The sequence below is a fragment of the Purpureocillium lilacinum genome (genome assembly GCF_023168085.1).
Source record: "Purpureocillium lilacinum CBS 284.36 DNA, scaffold_6, whole genome shotgun sequence".
In the NCBI taxonomy this organism is placed as follows: domain Eukaryota; kingdom Fungi; phylum Ascomycota; class Sordariomycetes; order Hypocreales; family Ophiocordycipitaceae; genus Purpureocillium; species Purpureocillium lilacinum.
Window position 1 is genome coordinate 1,718,670 of NW_027072116.1, and position 15,050 is coordinate 1,733,719.

At 59.2% G+C, this 15,050-nt stretch overlaps 5 protein-coding genes across 5 annotated transcripts; 2 read left to right on the forward strand and 3 right to left on the reverse strand.

The window, feature by feature from the left end:
* Window positions 1-2,912: 2,912 nt before the first annotated feature.
* Window positions 2,913-4,034, reverse strand: PLICBS_008421 (uncharacterized protein; the record flags this gene model as incomplete). The annotated part of the gene is made up of 1 exon (XM_018324060.1): window positions 2,913-4,034. The coding sequence occupies one exon, from the start codon at window positions 4,032-4,034 to the stop codon at window positions 2,913-2,915; it is 1,122 nt and encodes a 373-aa protein (XP_018177239.1).
* Window positions 4,035-4,769: 735 nt separating this feature from the next.
* On the reverse strand, window positions 4,770-6,861 carry PLICBS_008422 (uncharacterized protein; the record flags this gene model as incomplete). The annotated part of the gene is made up of 9 exons (XM_018324059.1): window positions 4,770-4,793; window positions 4,855-5,047; window positions 5,101-5,445; window positions 5,499-5,707; window positions 5,784-5,957; window positions 6,011-6,063; window positions 6,124-6,145; window positions 6,304-6,566; window positions 6,657-6,861. The coding sequence occupies 9 exons, from the start codon at window positions 6,859-6,861 to the stop codon at window positions 4,770-4,772; spliced, it is 1,488 nt and encodes a 495-aa protein (XP_018177238.1).
* A 1,799-nt stretch (window positions 6,862-8,660) lies between these two features.
* On the forward strand, window positions 8,661-9,665 carry PLICBS_008423 (acetolactate synthase, regulatory subunit; the record flags this gene model as incomplete). Its single annotated transcript, XM_018324058.1, has 2 exons — window positions 8,661-9,430; window positions 9,485-9,665. The coding sequence occupies 2 exons, from the start codon at window positions 8,661-8,663 to the stop codon at window positions 9,663-9,665; spliced, it is 951 nt and encodes a 316-aa protein (XP_018177237.1).
* Window positions 9,666-9,847: 182 nt separating this feature from the next.
* PLICBS_008424 (ornithine carbamoyltransferase) lies at window positions 9,848-11,017 on the reverse strand (the record flags this gene model as incomplete). The annotated part of the gene is made up of 3 exons (XM_018324057.2): window positions 9,848-9,888; window positions 9,944-10,631; window positions 10,685-11,017. The coding sequence occupies 3 exons, from the start codon at window positions 11,015-11,017 to the stop codon at window positions 9,848-9,850; spliced, it is 1,062 nt and encodes a 353-aa protein (XP_018177236.2).
* Window positions 11,018-11,833: 816 nt separating this feature from the next.
* On the forward strand, window positions 11,834-14,601 carry PLICBS_008425 (uncharacterized protein; the record flags this gene model as incomplete). Its single annotated transcript, XM_018324056.1, has 3 exons — window positions 11,834-12,566; window positions 12,669-13,631; window positions 13,769-14,601. The coding sequence occupies 3 exons, from the start codon at window positions 11,834-11,836 to the stop codon at window positions 14,599-14,601; spliced, it is 2,529 nt and encodes an 842-aa protein (XP_018177235.1).
* Between the last annotated feature and the right edge of the window lie 449 nt (window positions 14,602-15,050).

The following is a 15,050-nucleotide window of genomic DNA, read 5'->3' on the forward strand; positions in this document are numbered from 1 at the left end:
CGTCGCCGTCCAATGTTGACCAAAACGGAGATTCTTGAACAAGGGGGCAGTTGTCGCCTAGCATTTCCCCTGGAAAGACGTCATTCAGGCGGGGGCCAGCTGTCGCCGATAACCCAAATGTCTCCTGAGTGTCGGGGAGGACGGCAGCGACTGCTGGGGAGTTTGGTCAGGCCGGGCTGCACTGCAGCATCCCGGATGTCTCGAGCAAGAATGGCATCAATTGCTCTGCTCTACTCCGTACTCTGCCTGGGCTTCTTGTGAGATGGTCCAACAATCATGCAAAAGCCCCGGCACGACGTGGACGCAGCCAGCCGCTTGAGGAAGCGCACTATTAGGGTCATGGACCGGCCAGCATTCTCCTTCACATGCGGCAAGGGTAACTTCCACCCGCAACCATTCTTTCACAGGAGCGGCCTCGCTGGCAATGCGATGATGGTCTGCAACCACGTCGAGGCATGTGCTGCGTGGGTTTTCTGAGGTCCAGGACAGCTGTCACCTGCCTCTTCCTTCGTGGTGCTGCAAGGCTCGAGGTTACGGCCTGGCACCTTGACCCCTGTACAATGCCGCGCCTCCCCTGTGGCCGATCAGGGGCTTGCAGCATGCGAAGATTCACCACAACTGACGGGCCACCAATACTCACTGCAGCTAGCCTGGGCCATCGAGGGGCCCCGGCTGCCGCAGGATACGAAGAGCCCAGGCACAGGCGAATGGGCGGGTGCATGGCATGCAGGAACAGTGCCACGGATGGAGGTGAAGGTCGGCAACACGCTTCCTAGCGAAGCTCGGCCATGCACGCCGCGTGGAAACTGCTGCACTCGGCGGATTCCAGCTGCTGTGTTCCGACGAGGCAAAACGACGACGATAACGCCACATGCAAGGGCACAGCAGTGGGCCAGTTCCGCTGACGCACAGCACAGACGACAGATCGTGATTCCATGTTTAAGAGGGAGAAAGGGAACAGGGCTCGGCTCCCTACCCCGATGCTGTGATCGGCTTCAGATTCCCGGTCCTGGCGGCCCACCGCTTTCTTTGGCCTGGAAAGTCGGTCGCGGATCAGACACGAACACTGCGCCCCGTACAAAGTACTCCGCAGTCGGGCTGTAGCACTTGGCTCGGTTCTGGCACCCGTTTGCACGGCGGCCCCGCGAAGGCGCCCGAAGATGCGTTGAGCAGCCAAGATGCCCACCAAGGCAAACCCCCATGATTACTACTCACCTAGGTGCTCCGTCCCAACCCGCCGAGACGCCAGAGCCGGCCTGAGCCTCCACCACCGTCGTCATAGCGTCGGACGGGTCGCGGAGGGACTCGACTGGTCCGTGGACGGTCAAGAACGGTGTCCGCCGCCGCGGTCGCCGCCAGCAAGGTTTAAGAGGGGAGAAAAAGTCAACCGGCCGTAGCTACGGAGTGGCCAGCCCAAAGGGGGGAAACGCTCCTGATTCTCCTTGCACTTGCACTCCTCCTCCTGGGCCCCGTCTCTTCGCCCGGTGCGGCCAAACTCAAAAAAATTGTCCATGTTTCGAAGTCCGGATGGTGCAACCATGCGAGCCGTTGAGGGGTGGCCCGCCCGGCCATCAACGGGCGGCGGAAGGACGGCCGCGGGGGGGTTCCAGCAAACTGGGCCGCCGTGCATGCGTGCATGCGTGCGTGCCAACGTCGTCCTACCCACCGCCTCTGAAAACATGGCACTGCTACGTATATACCATCAGCTATAGAAGTCATAGCACCGCCTTATATACCGTGCTGTATGGACTAAGGTACCAAGTCTCTTTGCCCGAGTGCCTGAACCTTTGTCCTTGTTTTGTCCCCGACGCCGGCGCGGGGGGGGACGTTGGTTCTTCGGCTTGAGACCCGGGTTGCACCACCCAAGACCTCGCTGCATGAGTGCAGCCCCAGGGATGCAGCGCATGGCCTCAGCTTGCTTTGCCTGCCAGCCTGCCACCGCCTACAAGTGCGATGCAGTGCTCGTACAGTACATAGTACTGACGGCGGTGCCCACTTAATTAATTGATGCCTTGATCCCGTTATCGCGGCTGCTTCTGCCGCCCGCCGAGTGCCGGCGCGCGGGCCCTCTGCATTGCCTTGCCTTGCCTTGCCTTGCCTTGCCGCCCACCTCCACTCCTCCGCTGTATCATGCATGTATGCACGCCGATGCATGTAGCTCGGAATATTTCGCACGCGTACGGGGTTGGAGAAGCAGAAGCAAGTAGTAGGAACTAGCCGGGCACTCGATAGCTCTGTGCGCTTTTGTACCATTCCAAGCCTTGCAAGCGCACCTACGGACAGTCTCAATGCTGAGCATAGTGTCTGTGCGGCCCTCCATGCTATCCACTGCTAAAAGGCGGCCACGACTCCAGCTGTTGCTTTCTCAGCTTTGCAAGCATCTGATGGATCAAGGATGATGGACCGTCTACGCAGTGCAAAGTGCGCTCAACCAAGCTTGCCAAGTCCTGCTACTAAGTTAGGTAGTGGCCATCTACGTGCCCCCCCACACTTTGCCACGACTCCAGCCCTGTTTTCATCGTGCGTACGTGCGTGCGTGAGCCCGCTCGCTGTCCGTGCCTGGCTCCACGCAAGGGCAGCACCGGGCCGGGCTGGACCGGATGCCGGAGGCGACCCCATGAAGCAGCTATTGCCCGCTTGGGACCCGGAAAGGCGCCCTGCCGTGTCAGGTGAGGCGCGGACACGCACTTATGCCCGCCTCCGGCTGTGGTAATGGGCGTGACCATATCGACGGCGTGCCCGTGGCATAGGACAGACTTGCCAGAGAGCACTGCGTTGGTGTCCTTGGGCTTGGCCTCGTCCTTTCCCCCCTTGCGCCGGAGTGCGGTTCCCCACGCTCAGGCGTCTCCCGAGCCGCCATCAGATGGCGCGAGATAGCGGCCCAGAGTCTTGGGTGATGTCTCTTGGCCCCCTCATCGTGCCGAGACCCGCGCCCCGAGTCTGCCCGTCGAGAGGAAGCCCCTGTTGCCCATCTCACCTCTCCAGCCGATGCCCAGCACGCCGAATGTGACTCTGCCATCGGCTCCGCGAGGCCGCGGTTGCTCCTCATCCCCCGTGCTGTCGTCGTCGCCGCCCGTCGCCTTGTCCACCTGCTCGACCAGGAAGCACACCTGCTCCACCTCGCCCGGCTGCAGCACGGGCTTCTCGCTGCCGCTTGACTCCCAGTTACAATCCTTGTACCGGAACCCATCCTCGAGCTCCATGGCCACCTTCTCCAGCTGCACCACGTCCTCGCTGCAGTTCTCGAGCTGCGCCTCGAGCACCCACCTCGGGTTGCCGCTGCCGTGCCCGCCCAGCTTGTGCTGCTGCGGCGGCGGCAGCGCGCCGACCTTTGTGCGCACGATGAGCGACGCCTTGCAGATGAACTGGTAAAGCTTCCTAAACGTGCGGGTCCGGCCGCTCGTCTCCGTCGCTTCGTAGTAGCTCACCGTCACGGCGAGCACGTGGTTCCCCTCCTCCTTGAGGTCAAACGAGACCACCTTCTGCAATGTGCCGGCCGGCTCCAGGTCGACGCCACCTGCCGTTGCGGCAGCAGCTGCAGCACCATCCTCGCCATGAGGCGGCGAGGGTCCGAGGTCGAGCTTGTGCGCCGCTCCCAGGCCCGGCGTCTTCATCTCCGCCTCGATGCGCACATCGCGGATCTGCTTGCCCGCGTCGGGGGCCAGGTCATTGTTTGCGCAGAGCGTGCAGCTGAAGGTCTCGCCGACATAGGCGGAGCCGAAGGACACGGGGAGGTTGAGGATCGGGCTGAGGATAAAGGGCGAGGGGTTCGTGTCTGGGGCCGGGGCCGGAGCCGAGGCGTAGGCGAGGGATGCAGGTGCCGCGGCCGGGAGCGTCCCGGGAACGGAGAGGGGAGGCTCGACGGGATACTGCGACACGAGGGAGGGACGTGAGAGGCTGCAACCCCAGACTCCGAGGTCAGCAAGGCGTGGCCTAGTCGAAAGACTGGCTGGGGATACTTGCCGGAGCACCTTGACAGAGACAGAGTGAGGCTCCTTAATGGGATCGTGGGACGGATATCTTTGATGGCTCATTTTGGCGGTGTGGTTGCTCGGGCCGGCAGGCAGGAGAAACGGACGTGGTAGGCGACCACCTCGACCGTCCTGGCTTGAAGGTGGAAGCTCACAGGTGCCTACAGGGATGCGTCGGACATGGAGCAAGGGGGTGGGGCAACACACAGCTCTATCGATAAGCAGCTCGTCAGGGACCGTGTCTTCCCCACATACGTCACAGTTGTAAGTATCATAACCAGAACCTCTACATGCTTATGCCTTTTGCTCAAGCTAAGCTACTTCATGTCATTACATTCAGCCACGAAACATCGTCTATACCTTTTATGGGCCGCTTTCAAGTTGGAGCTGCCGCTTTGGTTCCTTCGAGCGCGAGGCCAGGTCTTCGGTTGAGGTGACTGTACACCACCACGATGCTGAACGGAAATGCACAGGGTGCAACGTATTCGGCCCGGTCAATCAATCCACATTGTCACCAAGGTGCCGTTGTTCTGTCGCCTCGTATTCAACTCGACGGCCTTTTGGGTCTTTCACTTGTCTGAATGGAATCAGCTTATAGCTCCCGTCAGCAGCACTGCGAGGTCAATGTACTAGCATTAGCAGAGTGCGCCGTTACCAACCCAGAATCAGTCTCTTTCCACCCAACGAAACAGTTGGCTGCGTCCCTATCCTTTGGTCAGTCTCGGGGCCTAGAGCCCACCCGACAGCAACATAGTAGCCCAGTCTCACCAACCAAATTGCTTGCCCCGTCTCTCACCTTTACAAGCCGGGCGGAGGGGGAACCTGTAGTGGGACATGTCAACAGGCTGTTCGACTTTCCTTCCGGACAGAGTCATCAACGTACAGCATTATAGCCACTGCCGCCAGGAGGCGGCGGCGGCGGAGGGTTGCTTCCCGGGGGAGGCGGCGGAGCGGCATCCGAAGGCGGAGGGGGCGGCGGAGCCGATTCACTGGGCGGCGGCGGAGGAGCCGCAGCAGAGTCCGTGCCAGGTTGGCCCTGTGCCTGCTGTTGATAGTAGTAGTACCATGCAAGATAGCTGTCCGTCGTTAGTCTGCTGTTTCTCTGGCTCTGCAGGGCTCTGATGCTTACTTCTGGTAGCCTCCGTAAGCAGCATAGGGGTCCGCGCCATTCGCATAGTACTGAGAGTACTGCGACCAATCGGCCGCGCTTGCGGTGCTGGCTGTGCCAGGAGCGGCAGGAGACGATCCAGGAGGGGCCGCATGCTCGGAGCCTTGTCGGCCGTACGAATACGAGGAATGCTCTTGCGACCTGCCTCCGCCACGGTAGTGATCACCTCCACCGTAACGATCGCCGCCGTAGCCGCCTCGCTCGCGCGGTGGACGAGACTTGTGGGCTTCGTACTGCTCACGGACAGATGTTATCAGGTCCTCGCAGAGCTCCTTACCCTTCTCGACCATCTGGGCATCGGGTCCACTGAGATATGTTAGCGGCTAGCAAGTCTGCTGTAGGTGTTGACTCAAGCATACGTCACATGAAGGAACATGTCCTCTTCACTCTCGCGGCCCGTAGCATTCTCGAGATATCCAGAGCCACGTCCTTTGATCTGAACCCGACAGCCTGTTTCAGACTGGATATGCTTCACATAAGCGCCGCCGGCGCCAACGATCTGGGCACGGATGTTGAAGCCAGGGAGTGACTCAAGGCCAACAGTGATCTTCTCCTCTGGCCACTTGCGCTGTTCAGGCTTGTGCGTTAGCAACAAGTACGAGGCGGGCGCCACCGCCGTTCACGCCAGGATTGTGAGGGCTTACACGGCCATATTCGTCACGCTCAACTTGCGGCTGCTGCTCCTGGTCGCGCCGTCTGAAGCGGCGCTCGTCTACCAGCTGAGGTAACTCTTGCTGGATAAGCTCGTCGATCTTGGCCACAGCAGCCTCCAAGCCTTCCTTGGTGCGACTGGTGACGTGGAGGTACAGAGGAGGGTTCTAAAACAGTCAGTCATGATACGCGCCGCGGGGGTTACGGCCGGCAAACGCACCGTTGGGGTAGCCATGCTCTTGTTGGGGTAGTAGCTGCCACGCGTTGTCACGTCTTGGGGACAAGGTCAGAGCTCAACTCGTACGAGAGTCTCACCAAAGAATCGATACATACCAGCGCCGGTTTCGTCCTTGATCTAATGGAGGGAGGGTGTCAGTAGAGGCAGAGAAAAGGGGTTTGCATACGAGCGTGATGGCGCGCGAGCATGGGATCAGCGGCACGTCAGTTGCGACAGATGCCCGCCGGGGGGCCGAACTGAAGCATCAGTGAACATGTTTTAAGAGCAATATTTACCATTTTCTGAGTGGCGCCCTTGGTGAGCGTGTAGCGGTTGCGCAAGTCGTTGACTTCAATGTCCTTGATGTAGTCGCCGTCCGACACATACATCTCGCCGTCGATCTTGCGGTGAGCACCCGCGCTGCTGGGAGGAGCTGAAGCCGTGGCAGAGACCGGGGGCGTAGGCGACTGGTTGTCGGGCTTCTGGATGGGCGGGACGTCGACGTGTTGGATGCCTTTGCGGGCCTGGAGTTGGGCGTTGATCCGGGCGGCCGCGGCAGCTACGAATTCATCAGTCAGCACGCCAAGGAATACGGCGCTGTAGGGGCAGTCCAGGGGAGTCTACCCATGGGTGCTCAAGGCAAACTTACCTGCAGCAGCAGCGGGATCAACGGACGGCGATTTCTTGGCCTCGGCTGAGGCGTCGCGGGGCAGCGGACTGCGGTCTCGCGCGTCGGGGGTGCGGCGAGCTGGTGGCGAGCGGGAGCGACGATCAAATCGAGAGGGCCTCTTAGGCTCAGGCTCCATCTGATCGAAGCGCGACCGCTTGGGGGCGGGCCGGTCTGCGTCGCTCATGATGGCGGCCGTCGGTGAGGTTGGTGGCTGACGAGAGGTGCCCTGGTGTCCCGTGTTGCTCTTCCTGTGTAACGGCTGTTCGAACAATGACAACTGGCACACGGCACGGGGCCAAACGCCGGCAGCAAAGGCACAGGGCAGCTGCAAGCCTGCGGCACGTTGCAGACGTGTAGTCGCACGGGAGGGCTGTGGTGCCGGAGCCAAGATTTGGTGTTTTCGAGCCCAGGAGATGTTGGAGAGGCCAGAAAATTATAGCTGGCGAGGTGCTGCCTGCAAACAGCCCGCGTGGCTAGCGTGCTGGGGTCTGGTGGTCAGTGACCTGAGAACAGGTGGGTACCGAGCGGCTGTGGGGCTCTTCAAGCCAGCGCCGGGGTCACTCGAGAGAAGCCGACCCTGTCGTTGGCATTTAACATGCAACTTCCAACCTCGACGAAGCGATTGCGCCGCAATCGTGCGCGTCAAGCCAATGTGATACGAACTGTGAAGCACCCACAAAAGATTGGATTCGTGCAGCTCAGCGGCTTTATACTACCTCCCTCGCGGTGCCTCAACGGCCTGGAGTACTCTGATGCAAACGCCGTGGGACGTGCGCCGTCCGTCCGCAGAGATCCCGGTCCGAACAGTCACCGCGCGTGGTCGGCTGGATCCTTGTTGCTACTGTCAAGGCTGTTGTTATCGCCGCTGCCTTTGCTGCTGTCGTTGCTGCTCCAGGGAGCTTCTGCGGCAGATGATCAGCCGCCTCGCAGCGGGTACGGGCTTTGCCGCGCTTCCACGGACAACGCCAACACCAATAATAGAAGCGGCTTCTCGCAAGCTTGTCCTTCCGCGTCGGGAGATGGACGCAAAGCCTGGGGTACGGGGTTGCTGCGCTGGCATGCGACCCAGGTACGCGGTAGGTCGTCGCGAAGTCGTCTGATCGTCCGGTACCCGTCTTCCCGGAGCTTGGGTACTGACACCAGTTGCGGTTTCTTTCCCATCAAAAATTAGCAGAATACAAAGAACTGCCTATCTGCCCGCTCCGCTGTAATTCATCGCGCACGGGACTGTGTTTTGACCGCTCCCCAAGTTCAAGGCTCTGGGCTGTCTTCTGAAAGTACTGACTCCTGAAGAACACCTCTAAATAGGTTGAGTATTCTATCTGATAAAGCGCCTTTAATTTGGCGGTGTCATTCGCCCAACATCTCCCTCATCTACTTTTCACTTTTCGTTGCCTGCAACATGCAATGCTATCTGCTCAAATCCCATCGAAGGTGCATGATACAGCAGGTCGCTTTGCGGTGGGCACTGTGCACTTACATTATTAGGGGACGGCTTGCCTAGGCTCACCCTGTCCGATCACGGACCTGGAGATTGACACGACGCCCGCCCGCCCACGTAAGCTATCCATGATTCAGGGCCAAAAAAAAAGCAGGACAAGAACTCGGCATTTAAGAAAATTGATGTAGGCAAGGCCTGAGGCTCCAAATAATATTTAATCGTATACGGAGATCAAGGCTCCGAATCGTGGCCGACTGAACAGCAACGGCGGAATGGGCCGTGTGAAGAGACATGGCGGTGCTACTTGACACTGTCCGTCTGGTGCCTTGCGGGCCGAGGGCGGTCCGTGTGTGTGTGGTCACTCGTCAGCCAACAACTCGCCTCCGATAATTCGGAGCCCCAGGTCCACTAAGTTTTTGGCGTCCTGCCCGTCGTCCTTGACTCACGACCTCCAAGCCATTGACAGCGAGCCTTCATCGACTGGCATCGCGAAGCATCCCGTTTGGTCAGAGAGGGTACCCGTCTCCTCGATTGATCGCAAGATGGCCTCGCTCCGGTCCTGCAGCGCGCCGCTCCGTCGGCTTGCTGCCACGCGCAGCTCGACCCTCGGCGCCGTCCGCTACTCCTCCAACAGCAGCTCGACCTCGGCCATTGCCTACAAGGCCCTGCGAAACCGCTCTGCGCCTTTGCCCGTCACCAACGCGCCGCCCGCGTGGTCGGCCCAGGCCGCCGTGTCCAACATTCTCTACGAGACGCCGACGCCGTCCATGGCCCCGCCCAAGCGACACATTCTCAACTGCCTCGTCCAGAACGAGCCCGGTGTGCTGTCCCGCCTGTCCGGGATTCTCGCCGCCCGCGGCTTCAACATCGACTCGCTCGTCGTCTGCAACACCGAGGTCGAGGACCTGTCCCGCATGACGATTGTCCTGACGGGTCAGGATGGAGTTGTCGAGCAAGCGCGACGCCAGCTCGAGGACCTCGTGCCTGTCTGGGCTGTGCTGGACTACAGCAATGCTGCCCTCGTCCAGCGCGAGCTGCTTCTTGCCAAGATCAACATTCTCGGACCCGAGTACTTCGAGGAGCTCCTGGCCCACCACCGCGAGATGACGGCTGGCGAGCCCGAGTCCCCGGAAGGCATTGAGCGACAGACGCGCTCCCTGGAGGAGACCGCCCAAGACTTCCACCCCAGCAAGCTCGCTGCCAGTGAGGCCCTGCGACACAAGCACGAGCACTTGAAGACCATCACCTACTTCACCCACCAGTTCGGCGGCAAGGTCCTCGATATTAGCACCATCAGCTGCATCGTGGAACTGTAAGTCTAACGCTTTATGAACCTGCCTGGTGACTGGTGCTAACGATCCGCTAGGTCTGCCAAGCAGTCGAGGATCGACTCTTTCCTGAAGCTTGTGGCTCCCTTCGGCATCCTCGAGTCGGCTCGCACTGGCTTGATGGCCCTGCCCCGATCGCCCCTTCACGGCCCCAGCGAGGAGCCCCTGGTCAAGGAGGCCGATGAGGTTGTCGATATCAGCCAGCTGCCCCCCGGTTAAGTCACACGACGGTTCACAACTGGGGCTGCCTCGGCCGTTGGCGTCTGGCGAGAAGCGGATTTGATAGTTGAAATGTAAATTTGAATCAATTGGCTGCTGATGCTATCACTTTTACACTCCATTTCTCCTTGCTTTGACGTATCCCTTCTGCCAAGAATGGAATTGACTGGCGCTCACATCCCCTAAAGTTGCCCTTTGTTTACAACGAAACCCTCGAGGGCAGCTATTCAAAAAGTAATCAGTAAGGAGAACATACGGTCAAGGATGATTAGACTCACAAACTGCAGCCCAAAGCCGGTTCTCTGCTTCAGGGAAAACCAGCGACCTCGGGCTGTAAAAGACCTCATCCGCAACTTCTTCAGGATGTCGCGGCAGGCAGTGCATGAACTTCCACCCTTCCTTGGCACCGCCTCGCTTAGCCAAGTCGTTGGTGATCTGGTACCCGGCAAACGCGTCGAGTCGCTTCTTCTTCTCGCTCTCCTGGCCCATCGAGATCCACGTATCGGTCACCAGTACATCGGCATCCTTGATGGCTTCCTCGGGCACCGTAGTTTCCAGCAGCTTTCCAGGCGATGAAACGCCTTTAGCGGCGGACAGGATGAGCTGCTTCATGGCATCCGGAATGCCGTAGCCTGTCGGAGAAGCGACGGAGATGTCCACACCCATCTTGACGCATCCAATGGCAAGATCGAAGAGCACATTGTTCGAGTCTCCAACCCAGGCGACCTTCAGGCCGTTCAGGCCGAGACCGGAATCAGATCCCTTGGACGACGGGAACGCCTCGTGGATGGTGAGAAAGTCGGCAATGGTCTGGAGGGGGTGAAAATCGTCAGAGAGCGCGTTGATGACGGGCACGCTGGAGTGCTTGGCCAGCGTAGCGACGTCTGAGTGAGGGCCGACTCGAGCGACCATGCAGGAAGTCATTGAGGAAATGACAACAGACGTGTCATATAGAGACTCATTGACCTGCGCAGCACGGTTAGCCCAAGGTACTGATCGTAAGGCTGACCTTTACTCACACCAAGCTGAATATCGTCCTTGCCCAAGAACATGGGATGCCCGCCGAGCATAGTTACAGCGGCCTCAGTCGAGACTCGGGTCCGCGTGCTGCGCTTGCTGAACATCATGGCGACCGTCTGGCCGGTGAGTGATGTGGTGAGCGACGCGGGCGCCTGGCCGGCCTTGACGGCCTGTTTCCTCGCCGCTGCATTGCGCACCAGGTTGGAGAACTCGCTCGGCTGCAGGTCGCTGATGGACATGAGATGCCTGGGCGCCAGTGTCTGTGACGAGTAGCTGCGCTTTTGGAGAGTATTTGCGGCGCCTCGCGCGACTCGAAAAGCTGTGGGCGTCATGGCGGACGACGGATGCCGATGTCGCTATGACCTGGGGATGGAATCGTGTAAACTCAATGGCTAGCCGTGATGCGGGACTGCAGTGGATGAATCAATGGCGATGGGCCTTGGGGAGCTTGAGTATGAGATTGGAACAGTATTGTTCTCTCGACGGTGAGGGCTCAAAAGTGGCAGCTGTGTTGGAAGAGTCAGAGACAGCCTTCATCGGCGCACGTTCCGGCACGGGGCAAAGGACCCCAGCCCGGGAGGATGGAGTCGCACAGCAGGCACACCAGCGCACTCAGTGGCTGCGATGCCGTCCAGGCCCACTGAAGCGGTCACTAATGGGGAGTCATGCAGCACCCCTACAGCTGGATCTGCCTCCCATTCCACCCGTTGAGCTCCAGTTGGGCCCCCGTTGAGGTTCTGACGGGAAGCTGCGTGCGCTATACCTCTTGTGGACTAGCCTTCTATGCCTGTCCGCCAACCAACCAGCGCTCAAATTTGAGTGCCGCTGCGGGGCCCTTCCCCGACCGCGGCGGGACTGATGATGACCGACTGAATCAGCGACCGCCCAGGGTCTGGGAGTCTGGACCGGGAGCGTGACCGTCGCGGGCGCCTCTTACACCTGCATCATCCTCATCGTCGTCATCATCGCCGCTCCCATCGCTCTATCTTCCGGCCATCCCTCCGCCATCAAACTCCATCGATAGGCAGCTGGGATTTTTTTTTTCGCATCCTCGCTCGCTGCTTCATTCGCTCACCCCCTTCTGTTCACGACGCCGGGGTCGGGAGTCGGCTCGAGCAGGCACCCGGCGACGCCCGCCCGACGCCACGATGTCTGACACTGAACGATCGCCACTCCTCGCGCGGCAGCACGAGGAGCAAGCCCCGAACGAGTCCTCGCCTCTTCTCTCCAACCACCATGAATCGGAGCACGATGGCGATACCAACCAGCGCCGCAACTCGTCGTCAGACCCAGTCAAGGACCACCACAGCACCAAGCGCAAGTGGAGGTGGCCATCGCTCATCGCCATCCTGGTCCTCGCAGCATCAGTTGTTGTCATCATCGTTCTCGGATTCATCGTTCCCCCTGCTGTCAAGCAATACGCCGAAACCGCTGCGGTCCTGGAGCCTACAAGCTTGTCGCTCGAGTCTCTGACGGCTGATGGTGTGCGGGCCCGTATTCAGGCCAACTTCCGCCTGGATGGGGCCCGCGTGACCGACGACAATGCCCGCCGAATTGGTAGACTTGCCACTGGAATCATGAGGCATCTCGGCACGGAGGAGACGCGGCTCTACGTGCGTCTCCCGAACTACGACAACGCTCTCCTCGGCTCTGCCATTGTGCCGCCTCTCTCGCTTGATCTCGTGGATGGCCACAACAACCAACTGGACTTCGTGGCCGATGTCACGCCTGGGGACGCCGAACTCATGCGAAAGATTGTCAACGAGTGGCTTGATGGCAAGCTTGACCAACTCAAAGTGAATGGCGCTGCCTCGCTGAGCCTCAAGTCTGGCATCTTGCCTCTAGGCACTCACGACGTGGTGGAAACAATGGTTTTTGAAGGTCAATCTCTCTACCGCACCTTTGCAGCGTTGTATTTTGGACAGAAGACAATTAGATAGATAAAAGCCCTCCTCATATGTACTCTAGCTAACGCTCTCGCAGCCAAGGAGATTCCCTCTATCCCCGAGTATAAAATTCAAAACCTGGTGTTCCACGACGTCCCCCTCGGCGACGGGGGACGCATGGGTGTCGGTGCCAATGTTTCCATCACGGCACACAACGACTACCCTGTGGGCCTCGATGTTCCGTCGCTGGCCTTTGAAGTTCTTGTCCCCAACTGCAACCCTTCAGAGCCTAACATCAAGGTTGCTTCAGCAATCACCAGCATCATCCAGGTTAGGCCAAAGTCGGACGTTACGGCAGAGGCCGAGGGCGTCATTCGCGAACTGCCGGAGACCCTGACGCGAGCTTGCCCTGACACGGAGCTCTCCCCGCTGGACAACTTCATGAAGCACTACCTGCATGGGGAAGACGCTCGGGTATTCGTGCGTGGCAAGGCGTCGGAGCAGTCTGACCTCCCAAAGTGGGTCGGAGAGTTCTTGGAGAGCATCACTGTCCCAGTCGAGTTCCCGGGCCGCAACTTCGACAATTTCATTCGCAATTTCTCCCTCACGGATGTTGATTTCAAGATGCCCAGCCCCTTTGCGGACCCCAACGACCCGAACGGCAAGCCCCGTGTGTCGGGCACGGTCCAGGTTTTGGCCGCCCTCCCGGCAGAGCTGAACATCAACATCGAAGTTGACAGCCTGAGGGCAAACGGCGATCTCATCTACGAGGACCAGAAATTCGGCGAGCTGAACCTCGATGAATGGCAAAAGGCCAACTCGAGTGTCACTCCTGGCTCCGGCAATGACGAAGATCTCATCACCATCACGTCCCACATCACCGATGCACCCATCGACATCACAGACGGCGACATCTTTGGAGATCTGATGCAGAAGCTTCTGTTTGGGGACGAGGACATTATCCTTGACGTCAAGTCGTCCGTCGATGTCAAGGTCGCGACGGTGCTTGGCAAACTGGTCCTGAAAGGCGTCCCTGCGCAGGGGAAAGTCCCAGTAAAACGTCCGTCCTCGATCTGGTAGTCCTGTATGTCCGCATGTGGAGGCCATGCCGACTTCCTCCGGTCCGCTCAAGCTTGTTTTCTTGGCGGGTCTCCCACATGCTGCTGCAGAGTCGATTGCTAATAATGGCACCTGCAGACATTCCCGGGGATACCGTCTCGGCTCTGGACCCGCACGTCAGCGACCTACGAATTATGAACACATCAGCAACCGGTGTCAGTTTGCAAGCAAAGATCAACTTGACAAACCCTACACCTTACACGGCTACAGTACCTTATATCAACGTTCATGTTATGAAGCACGGATTTATGATTGGAGAGGCAATTGCAAGGGACGTGGACTTTCAGCTCGGGGACAACGCAGACATAGCCGTCACCGCGACGTGGGATCCCATGGCTTTTAGCGGCAGCCGCGGACAGGAAGTCAGCCGTCAGCTGCTGTCCGAATACCTCTCTGGGAAGAATACGACTCTAGAGATCAGAACCCATCGCGGCACCATCCCGACAATGCCCATCATTGGCGAGGCATTGTCAAAGATTAACATTACGCTCAACACTCCTCGCGTCAAGCTCCCTGGGGACGACGACGACGACAGTGACGACAGCCATGGCTTCATCCGCGACGCGACGTTTCACATCCTGTCATCGACCGCGGCATTCACACTCGCTTCGCCCCTGCACCACAACACGGTACACATAGAGTACATCAACGCAACGGCCTTTTATAACCACACCGAACCGGTAGGCCAAATACTCCACGACGAGCCCTTTGACGCCCCGCCTGGCCTGTCGCAGACCCCGCGGCTGCCCGTCAAGTGGTCCACGAGCAGCGTTGGCTTCGAGAAGCTTAAGGATGCCCTCGGAGGCTCGCTGAAGCTGGATGCCGTGGCGGACGTCACGTTGAGGGTGGGGAATTGGATACAAGAAGTGAAATACGAGGGGAGGGGGATTGGCGCGAAGGTGTCGCTCTGAACGATAGATGATGTATTTTGAACGCTTTTCTTGGTCTTGTTTTGGCGTTTCGGGGTACAGGTATACACACACACATCTGGGACGTTGTTTTGGAATACGAGCGAATGGAACCATGCGCGCGGGCGGTTCTTTGTTTATAGGCTATAGACATGCAACTACGTCTTTGCGAGTTTTCGGTTCATACTCTTCGTCGGGCAAGATACTTTGACATGTTTCTGTGGTAGAAGCCTCGGCACAACCACAAACTGTCACGCGATGGTGCGACAGTGGGTACGGCAACGGCCATCGGGTCACTCAAACCGCAGGGAACAAACAGGCTACGGGGACCAAGCCGAGCAGCATAACTTCATGCTGTCGCGATCCCGTGTGTGCAGGCATACATACACTCGTCGCGGCATGGACAAACCTTGTACACGAGGTCGTCGCGTACGTCGCGTCTAGGCAGAGCA